This window comes from Pygoscelis adeliae, unplaced genomic scaffold (genome assembly GCF_000699105.1).
Source record: "Pygoscelis adeliae isolate BGI_AS28 unplaced genomic scaffold, ASM69910v1 Scaffold124, whole genome shotgun sequence".
Classification (NCBI taxonomy): Eukaryota; Metazoa; Chordata; class Aves; order Sphenisciformes; family Spheniscidae; genus Pygoscelis; species Pygoscelis adeliae.
Window position 1 is genome coordinate 784,901 of NW_008824791.1, and position 11,330 is coordinate 796,230.

The following is an 11,330-nucleotide window of genomic DNA, read 5'->3' on the forward strand; positions in this document are numbered from 1 at the left end:
GTATAACTTGTATTGTGAGGCACCCTGCTTTGGAAAAGGAGTTAAGATACCCTCATGTGTTGGACATACAGTGTAAGTATTCTGTGAGGTAGTTACTACTTGGTATGTATCTTATAACCACCCTCTTTATTGGTGTATGCCTTCCACAGGAAGGAGACGACCACTTACTGCTTCAGGAAAAAAAGGGAAATTAAAACTGTAGAGCAAAGCATGTGATAAGAGGTAGGTCAGGCAGGAGTAGAAACCTAGGGTCTCTATTAACAAAAAATATCTAGTCACAAAGCTAGAATACCATTATGTTTCTACCGTTTGTTTTGGATGTTGGCTCATGGGTAAACATTTATTATCCGTGTTTATATTTAACATTGAAAAGATTACAGACAAAATAACAAACTCAGTTGATCCATAAACTATTTATAGTGCCTTAAAATTCAGCAGTATTAAAAAAGAATCCTAATGGAGGTTCATGTTTGAGATGACAAGTTGAAAGTAGGTCTTATGGGGGTCAGTAAGTTATTTTCAAATTACTAAGATTTTTCTACTCTAATTTGCATAAGGAAACAAGAACATAATATATACATTCCTATCATTTGTTATTCAGTTTCAGGTTGCTCGTGTAACTCAAACCTCTACCAGGCTTGTTGAACAAATTTGTGGCTTTAAAACACATGAATATGAAGTGAGATGGCTTACAATGCTGCTTAGCTAAAATCAGTTAAAACAAAGAAGTTTTAGGAACGTGATCCGTTTTTGTTAGACAATGCATACGTGACCAAAACGAGCTATTTTCAAGTTCTTCCTCTGGTATGCTGTCTCAGCTGTGTGCTGCTTTAAAGTTCCAAAATCACAGAAGTCTGTCAATTCAGTTAGAAGAAATGTAGTGGCTGGAAAAAGTCAATGTTTCTATCTTGCTTTGACTAGAATCTCTTGTGGGTTTGTTTTTGTTCTCTTTAGTGAAGAATCACTTATTTGGGCATAAAATAGTGATTAGTACTGGTTTACTTTGTCAATGTTGAAATAAAGTTCTAGGTTGAAGTGCCATTGATACAGAAATGGACGTAAAGATTATTTGTTCCCATTATTGTCTCAAACAGTGAATAAGAGAATGAAGTTCTGTACTTAAAGTGAAATAAGGGGCCAAGTTGGTCTTAAACTTATTTTTATCTGAAATTAGTGCTAAGGCATGTTTCAGAACTTCAAACAAAATCGTGTAGTAAGCAACACAGCAGCAAGCGAGAAGCAGATATTTTATGCCTGTGTTCTCTAGTCTTCCTTCAGTTTTCCCGTACGCTTACAGCTTTTGCAGCGACTCCTCCATCTCTGCTGTAGGAGCTTGTACCAAATCATACTGGTTCTTCTGTTCTCTGGGTTCTGAATATTTCAGCTAGGTCTCTCTGGCTTGTCTGAAGTGGCCTCCTAGCTTTTTAGAGCTATAACAACATAATTCTGCATTATGATGCAAGTGGATAACTGTTAACCTTTTTAACTGGTATCTGTGAACTTTTTGATAATTTCCTAATTACCTGGCTTCTCAAAACGCTGTTTCTGACCCTCTGCTGTACCTTGTTAGCGAGATGTAGCTGTAAATTACCATTCCTCAATTCCAAAAAACATTAAACTGATTCTTTTCTTCTGAAGTCCTTTCACTTTGGCAAAGTGCTGTATGTTTGCTGAAAACACACAGTGCGGCAGTTGCACTGATTAAAACAACTTACTGTTCCTGATCTAATCCACTGCTGCATATTATGCTGCAGCTTGGAACTGTATTGGTGTTCTCTGTGTATTTTGTTCTTGTTGGTTGTTGGTTTTTAAATTAAAAAACAAACAAACAAAACCAAAAACCACCTTCTGCTCCACTGAGCTGACCATTACACACAGTTTGTGTTTAAAGAAAATATTGTGATTGTTGATAGGTTAAATCTTTTTTTGTCAGATGCCCCAGAAGTTTCAGTAACTGGCTATGATGGAAACTGGTTCATTGGAAGAGAGAACGTTCAGCTCAGATGTAATGCTGATGCAAATCCATTACCTATGGAGTTTATGTGGACCAGGTAACTATTTATAAGAAGGGGCTTGGCACATGATTAAAATGATATAATCTCTTACCTTACAGTAAATACCTGTTTTGAAAACAAGGAGTATATGATTTGTATTGGGTTGTAATGGTATTATCCAGCCTTTCAAAAGGAAGATGCAAGATGTGTGTGTGTATGAATATGGGTGAGTGGATATTTTGCAAATTTACAAGCCTGAACAGTTTGTCATTACTCTCAGGATAAAATATTTTGTAGTTACATAATAAAGTAGACTAAACAGTGTATGTTGCAGTACATAGAGCAAAGCCCAATAAATCTAGTAGGGATCCAACTATTGTTTCATTAGTTCTGTTTTCTTATTACTTAAAGTAGATTGTAAACACTTGAACAGACTTTTCAGTATCTGCATTTTAAAACCTGAAAACTATAGTTGAGATGGCAGATACCGCTTACTGAATTATAGAATTTGTCATGTTTTTCAAAAGTGCTTAAGTAGTTGCCAAGACAGATAAATGCGGTGTTTTGCATAGTGATGGAAACTAGGTCTTGAACATATGTCTCCAGTTAAAAAAAAAAAAAAGTCTTATATAACAGCTGCATTTCATGAATATATGGATTGGGTGGGCCCTACTCTGAAACTTACTGCTTTGCTTTTGCAGCCATGGGTGTACTTTGGGCAAGAGACAGGGGAAGACGATAAAAGCAAGCATAGATCAAAATCTGTCCTGTGAAGAAGAAAAAAATTAAACCCACCTATTTTAAATTGATTTGTTGCCTGTAGAAACAAAGGAAGTAACTTTCCTAAGGACAGTGTAAATTTATATGTAGCTATGTTACAGTGCTTCTGTTGGTAAAATCACAGGAATATTTACTGATGTGAAGCTGTAATCCATTTCCCTGCCTTCTCAATAGTAGATATAATTTAGCTTATAGGAACAGTAGTCATAAGGTGGTTTGAAAATGTGGTATTGATAAGTTTGGAATTGCTTGATGGCAGTTTCACAGGAAAACAAAACATGACTGTAATTGACTCAATCCTAAAAGCAGCCATTGAAACCTTAAGTCAGTATTGCAGCTAACTCTAGTCAGAATGGCGTGGCTATGCTAAAGTAAGTTTAGTAAAATGTATGTCTTAGTAAAATGCGTGCTTTACCTACGTGCTGCAGTAGGCTGCCATTTCCATCTCATGCTTTGCTCAAATTCAGAGTGATGAGAAATTTCAGCACTAAAAAATTTCTATGTTTAAAAAAGCATGCCAGGCTCTCAACAGCAAGTACCGCTTGTTTCTTCAGATGAACTGGGTTCTCAGTTCTCTGATTTGAATTTGGGATGTATGCAAGAACTAATCAATACAACCTCTATTTCCAATTCCAGGAAAAATATACACAACACTTTAAAGCACTCAAGCTTCAGAGGTCACTTTTAAACTTCCTGGGGTTAAAACTGAACCAACTTTTACAAGAAAAGCTTAATTTTCTGGAAACTAGCATACCTTTTTGTTTGAACAACAGCAAAACCCATCCAAGAAGCTGTAATGCTGGTGAATGAGGAACTTTGGGGGGGGGGGGGGGGGGGGGGAGATTATGGAAGGGGGAGAGAATTCTATGCAAAAGAAGGATGGCTTGAGTGTTTAAGGAAATGGAAACTAGCTGTATTGAAATTGTGTGCTATCTTACTGGTTTCAAATTATAATAGCTTCTAGAACTACCACACCAAAAAGTCTTTATCCCTTAGAAGCAAAGGTGACATTGTATTTGCTAGGCTACTAATATTTTCATAGTCAATAATATTTTTAAAATGTTGGCCTTGTGAGAACTTTATTAGAATAGAGCTTTCAAACCAAATGACTATTTTATAATGTTTTTTTAAATACTTCTGGTACTATGAATTATGAAGTACATGCTTAATCACTTTTATCAACTTTATATGGATGAAGCAATTCTGGGCAATAATCAGTGTCAGCAAAACAATGGGAATGTTGTTGTGAACCTACATTTGTTGGAGATCATGTTTACTCTTAACTGTGGGGGTCTTTTCCATTTGACTACCTATTTTCAAGTGTCAGGGGTGGCGCTTTTGTTCAATACTACTTATAAAATCGTAGTTGCTAAATGCTTCCAAGATACCAAGACCTGGTGATCACATGTTTAAATATTTACTTAGTCCTGCTTAGCTGTTAATAGATATTTAGTTAAAAGGAAGATGGGATGCAATGGGCATGAAATTACACAGGTTTTTAACAGGCAGTTGGCAGCTCTGTTAAAATAGTTCCAGTGCCTCTGCCCTTTCCCCTTTGTGTTGTGCTTACACAGTTGTTACTGCAATCACATGCAGAATGCTACAGGGAAATGATAGATTTGGAAAAGTAGTTGATCGGAAACAATTTTTTTGACCAGTTATTTCCCCAAATGTATCACCAAGCACCAAATTCAGTTTCAGTGCTGTAATTTAGATGGAAAAGTGATGGGGGATGAGAAAAGGCAGGTTGAGAGGGGAAGAAACTCCTTGAACTCTTGCTCAGAAATCCTAGTCAAAATGTCCTGTAAGTTAAGCATGTACTGATAGAAATATTTATTGTGATAGCTCAACTGGATGGAAAAGAACAGGAAGATAATCCTGTCAGCAGTGTAACTGCATCTTAGTTTGACTGTTAGTTTTCAGAGCTTGAGTTGGGTTGCTCCTCCAAGTTCATTTGAGATAACATTTTTTTAGTTGTAGTGGTGGTCATTTGTAGACAGCTTGCTAGTGCCAGCAGACTTGACATTTAAAGAACTTGGCACAGAAATTAAAATAGTACGTGTTCAGGTGGACACTGAGAATATCCAATGAAAGCCCATTGAGAATGTCAGAGCACAGTGAAAAGTTCACTCTCTAGGCTACTGCAAATATTATTTTAAACTAGTTATATTTAGACTTAAAGATTCACAGTTGAAAATTTAACTAACTGTTTTATTTTAGGTTGGATGGACAATGGCCGGAAGGATTGCTGTCTGTCAACAATACTCTGCAGTTCAGCAGCCCATTGACTTACAACTACACTGGGACTTATATCTGTAAGGTGACTAATTCCCTTGGTCAGAGAAGTGATCAGAAGACTATCTACATATTAGGTAAGTCTTACTTCTCAGCAAAGATAGTATGTTAACTTGGAATTTTTTTTGGTCAATGGTTGAAATAGCAAACTGAAGAGCCAGTTGATGCATAAAATATTATGCCTTTTAATTGTGTGAGAAGCTATGGAAAGTACAGATTTGAGAGCTACAGTAAAACTTGGGATTAAACTGACTCTTCAGTAACAGCAACATACGGTGGAAATTCTTAAGGTTGAGGTAGTTCCCATAGTGCTTCCGAGACTATTAACTTTCTCTTGGTAGGTGAACTTTGTTTTCTTTCCAGTGTTAGCCTGCGTTTTGGCAAGACATATTGATGGCAATAAACACTACCTTGTCTGTAATAAATTGAAAAAACAGATTTTAGTGGGAGAGGAACAACTACATTTAGAAAAGTCAAAGATGCTCTGCTTTCAGGAAGTTAGGGTTATGTTCTAAATGTGTGTTGTACTCCAGTTACTTGTCTCCTTTTCTCGGGATGCAGATGTCCAGTAATCATGAAGTTAAGTATCATGCAGAACTCTTGCTGTTCTACTTTGTATAATATGGCAAATTTGTGTGTCTGTTTAGCACCACTGCTGTTGGAAAACATCCTTGTATCTATTAATGCAATGTAATTTATGTTTTACTACGACACCTTTGTGAAAGAATAGCATGACTTAGGGTATATGTGAATAGTGCTGTACAAGTGTGAAAAAGCTCTCCAGATTTCCGTAATGGATTAGCTAAATTTAGCTAATACCTAGCTTGATCAATAAGTGCTAATATATTACCATTTTTTAAGGGAAATACAGACACACAAAAAATTTCATTCTGTTGTATGGTGTTGCTGGTCGTCAGTAAGTTCTTGACATTAGTTATTCCACAATGTGAATTAAGTGTCAGAGTGCATGTTGGCCAGTTACAGAATACAAACATAGATGACTTCTTCGTAAGAACTTAAAACTAAATATGAACGCGTAAGGGTTGAGATGAGGATGAAGTAAAACTGAAGGTACAGGATGTTTGAAGCCACATCTGTCACAATTCATATTTGATAGTTATCTGCATCTTTAGAACTAAGATGGTGTTTCAGTCAGACTGACATAACTACACTTCAGGCCATTGTGGAAAACTAGTAAGTTCTAATTGACTAGTTAATGGGCTAGTTAACTGGAAACTTCTAAATAGTTTGAGACAGTGGAATTATTTGTAAACAAATTATATAAAATTCTAGCTATTAAAAGACTGTTAAGTGCTGCAAGCTAATATGAAAGTCACTTCTGTGAGAAGTTACTTTTGGATGCTTGGTTCTAATGTTTCCTTCATGGCTGTGTAACAGTCTCAAAACAATTACGAAGACTTGGCACGTTGTAAGAAATATCAAGTCAAAAAAATTAGAATATAATCATTAAATAGGATGAAGTATTCTCCTGGAATGTAACATTCAAATACACTTACTGAGAAAATAACAATATGGTTAATAGCTCTGTTCTCATCCCTGTTCTAACTGTAAGGAGGGGGGAAGTTTTTTCAAGTCCACCACTTTTCAAGTTGTTGGTTCTAAGAATACGATCTGCTGTAAGTAGAAGTCATGCTTTTTACCATGACTGTCATGCATGAAAATATAAGGCTATCATTCAAATTATGTTTGTGACTAACAGACTAAAGTGGGCTAACTATGAAATCTTGTATGATGTGTCCTAAAATGAATCAAGTTTTTTGAAAAAGCATAATAGAAACACGTGCTAGTTGAGCTGTGGTGATGGCCTATGTTCTAGGCAATGGTAAATGCAACATAACTTAAACTAGCTTACTGCAGAGATAGTTAAGCTGCAGTAGTTGGTCTTCGCTGTGGACTGATGGATACTGTTTACATGTGTGCTGCTTTTCAGCTTTGTTCAGCAACTTTGTTTTGCTGCAGTAACTTCACTGAAAATAGCAAAACTTAGCTGTTTTTAGGGAGTGCCAAAACTGAACCTCAGCTAGCTAGAGATCATACAGGGTCATGGTTCTACAAGTTATGTGCACCAGTAAAAACAATTTAGTAGACATTAAATTAACTTCAGGTTTTAAAAACGTCATGTTAATCTTGGAGTGTGTAGCATGACCAACTTCTAAGAAAATACAGGTGGTTTTTAGGCAACTTAGAATAAATCTGGTGCCGTATCACTACAACTAATGCTCAGGCAAGTCGTACAAGTCAGTTTAACGCCGAGACAAGCATCCAGCACTCTGCTCTAGATACTTTAGACAAGACTATACCAAACTGATTAAAAGCACTATATTAACTTAGTATATAGGAAACTTGATGAAAATGAGAGGTGAGGCAATCATAAAGTATAGCACCTGTATCATTTTCAGAAATTAATATTAAGCATGTTTTATTGTAATTCTAAGAATAACTTTTCAGTGTGACTGGCTCTTTAAGTAACTGAAATGCCCTTAAAATGATGCAGGATGGGTAAGTGACTATGAAATAGCAAAAATGTCCATCTTAAATAATAATCATTGAGGTTACGCTACAGAGGGAACAGAGACTGATGTTGGGAGTACAGAAAATAAGACCGAAGTAGCAAACTTAAGTTAAACTGCTTACCACCTTAATATTTGACTTAACTGAGAAAATATTATCTAGTAATGGTGAACATGGCACTGCTGTACTGTAGAGCAATCATTTAATTAGCTTATTTTTCTATCTTAGTTATTTTCCGCTGTATAAAACTTGGCAAAAACATAAAGTGAAACTTTGAAGCTAGCAGACAAAGCTGTATGATCACACCATCTTTCAAATTTTAATTATGAAGATGTCAAAGAGGATTTATGAAGTTAATGTTTCTGAACAGTCATGATGCTGGTGGTTGTAAAGCTTTTTAACTGCTAGAAAAAATAACTATTAAGTTGAAATGTGTTGTAGGATTGGAATGTAAGCTGAGCAAAAAATGCTTTTGGTCTTAACATGCATTGTTAAAAAATAAAGCTGTATTTTTAATAAATTCTGTTGTGCTCCTAACCTTTATGTTAATACTCTTGAAGTAGAATAGGGAAACATAAGAGAAGTAGTTGACAGGGACTAAATGATATTCACCAGCTTCTAGTTACAGGAGATGATACGTCTTTATATGGATAGGGAAATACAAAAATGGTGTTTGAAGCTAGAGACTTTTTTTAATATTGGTTTTAAGGCACAGATACCTTCACTATTTCTTACTTCTTGTTCAGTGATGTAAAGTTAAACTTGGTTTGTGTAGTTGTCCAGCAAAAGCAAGTCATGCTCCTCATGGAGTTTAGAAGTGATCAAGTGTTGTTGAAGTTCCTGACTTAGTCCTACAGCAACAGGTTTTCCAAAACAAGCTGTCAGCTTGATACGTAAAACACTTCATCTTGTACTATAGACTTACTCAGTTTTTTTACACAAGGAATTGAACTTCATTTTCTTGGCTCTGTGTTCCCTCACCTTCATGCTGTTTACTGAGGCTTCCCCTTTCTCCATTTGCAAGAGAGAGGTGACCTGCAAGACTCACTTCAGATATGAACGTATGTGCTTCCTCTGTTATCTTTTCAAGTGACTGACTTTGGAAAAGACTACTTCTTGTTAAAAGTAAAGCAAGCCTTTGTTAGCCAGCAATCCTAGCAATTCTAGGAAGATGTGACTTGTAAGTACAGTCACCTTCTTGTAGTGTGGATGTTGTCAGGGTTAACATAGCAGAGGCTGATCATCGGTTTTGCTTTTGTTTCTTCGTATATAGACCTCTTTTCTGAGAGAGCATTGTGAATACGGATGTTCTTGTGTTTTCCAAAGTATGTATTAGAAGGGATATTGATAAACTGCTTTTTTCTGCTGTATAGAAAAGGGGGTCCCAGGAGATCCTAACTGCTAACTTGCATGCTTTGAACTTTCAACATTGTTCCTGAATATTCCTTGCAAGCTTGAGGTTATGTTAAAGATAAGTTTTTCTCTTGTGTCCCAAAGAAATGCCAAAATGTTCTACTTGGTGCGTGGAAATCCCAGTTAGAAACTGCAGAAGTACACTGAACTTTGAAAATGGGCGGTTGACTCTGATGAAGGAAATTGTCGGTTGCTTCAGGCTGATCTCAATCTTCATATCGATCATGCTGCCAAAATGGGGGAACAAACTGAAGATAATCCTAAGGAAAATATTTAACTCCAGTGTGGAACCTGTGCACACAAGATGCTTGTGGGGAGAGGGTCGCACAGTGTCCTTACCCACTACTTGACTTTAGAGTGGGAATGGTTGGAGAAACAATGATAAATTAAATGATTTTGAAACTTCAGACATTCAGAAAGCCTTCTTTCATGGAAAGGCTACTTTACCTGCTGTTATAAGGGAGTTGCAATGCAAGCTTTTCAGCAGTTGAAAGAAAGGGCTGTTTTTATAATGCCCAGCTACATAGAGTTATGAAGAACTTTAATTTTTAGGTACTTAGCATCTAAGGGAAATTTAGCAATAACAGCAGGTTAAGCAGAGGTAAATATGTCTCCGTGCAAACATACATGTAATAAGTATACAGGTAGACACTTCTCACTCCATAAAATGAGAACTGCAAAGAGAGATCTTGTGACTGGTGCAAAGACAACTCACTTTTGGATTATAAGTAATTGATAGCAGGTCCTTGTCTAGCAGAAGGCAAAGAAAGGGATGTGGGAGTTGAACTATGGATCTTGAATCGTGTGGGGTTTGTGTGTTGTTTTTTAAATGGGGAAAACTAGACTTTATCATGTTTTTTGAAAGTAGACAGACTTTGACTGTCTGTATTAATACACAACAACTAGCCAAGGTACTTTCCCTTCCAAAACTTTGTTTCTGTAATGCTTAAGTGACAAATTTTAGCTGAAGGAGATGTGTGCCAGCATTGAAGTTTCTTCTTCCTTATTATAGAGCTGGTCACCTTACCCCTGAAATACTTCATAGTGGGCTAAATCCAAAATGGTTTTGTAGTTTAAAAATATTGTATTCTCTAGTTGATTTTTACAATGGTGTGCTTGTTGATACCAAGACAGGACTTAACTTAAGATTTTGAAGCTAATGGTCTGGTTCTAAGGATGATCCATCCATCTCTTTGCCCATTCATTTTTCTGACACTTGGCTTCTTGTTTGCTTTGAATTCCTATGGAAGTAAAGATGGGTCCTGGACATTTGAACAAGGATGTACTGCAGGGGGATTGAGGGGGGGGGAGATGTAGTGTTTGGGGACACAAGACATACCATGTAGTTGGATGTCTCTACTAAACGTAATTGTAGAAACTCATCTGCCCAAGGTAAGTTGCTTGTATTGCAAGAGCTGGGAAAACTGTATCAACAATAGTCACTTAAGGGAAAAGTAAAAATACCAGACTGAAGCGGTTGAAAGTTGGTACCGACTTTCATGAGAAACATCTGGAAAATAAGTAACAGAGGGAAAACTAAGCATAATGTACAAGGGCCATGGTGCTTTGTTTGAGCAGGTATTGGAGCTTCATTTGAAGTGAAGAGCAAATCTTGCTTTTCTTGGTAGAAAACTATCAAAGGCTTTGAAACAAACTAGGAAAACTTGACTTCTTTTTATGTATGGAGGAAGCTGATGGGTTTACTCTTTCACACCAGAAAATAGGCTATTGCTTTATTCAGTTATATCTCCTATTTTAATGAGGGTGGTAGCTATGTAATAGTAGAAGAAATTTTTTGTGGGTCTTCACTTGTCCTCATCATTACTACAGGATATATGTAATAAGGATTTGAACAGGGCCCAGAACATAGTAAGAGACAAAAACAGAAATCAAGACGCGTTTAACCTAAAACCAAAATTTTTCAGAATTTCTGCTGCTTTCAGCTCCCTGGCCTGCATGGATACTTTGATATGTTGTTGTGGTTTGTGCAACAACACAAGCCTACATCAGTGAAAGAGATGAGAGCTGTTAAACATTGGGGCATAAGCAAAATGTTAAAGAAAATAATCAGTAGAAATTTGTGCTTTTGAATAAAGTGCCATTTGAAACAGCTTAAAATCAAAATGTTGTGCTTAATGTTTTGTGGAAAGCATTAAGAACTCAAACAGGTATTGGTGATGATGTGAAATGTTGTAATTAAACAGCTTGTTGGTATGAAAGAATATAGTCTTTCATAACCAACAGACAAGAGTGACATTTTCTTAATTTGGAGGTAGCATTTGAGATGTGATTTGCAAGCAAAATGTTATGGCGTAG

The 11,330-nt window shown here is 36.4% G+C and overlaps 1 protein-coding gene across 1 annotated transcript in view; it reads left to right on the plus strand.

Moving 5' to 3' along the window:
- PVRL3 (poliovirus receptor-related 3) overlaps positions 1-11,330 on the plus strand; it is a 74,512-nt gene that overhangs the window by 39,990 nt on the left and 23,192 nt on the right. Inside the window, exons 4-6 of the mRNA XM_009323926.1 lie at positions 3-72; positions 1,934-2,051; positions 4,995-5,146. Coding sequence (XP_009322201.1) covers positions 3-72; positions 1,934-2,051; positions 4,995-5,146 — 340 coding nt within the window. The remainder of the gene's footprint in view (positions 1-2; positions 73-1,933; positions 2,052-4,994; positions 5,147-11,330) is intronic.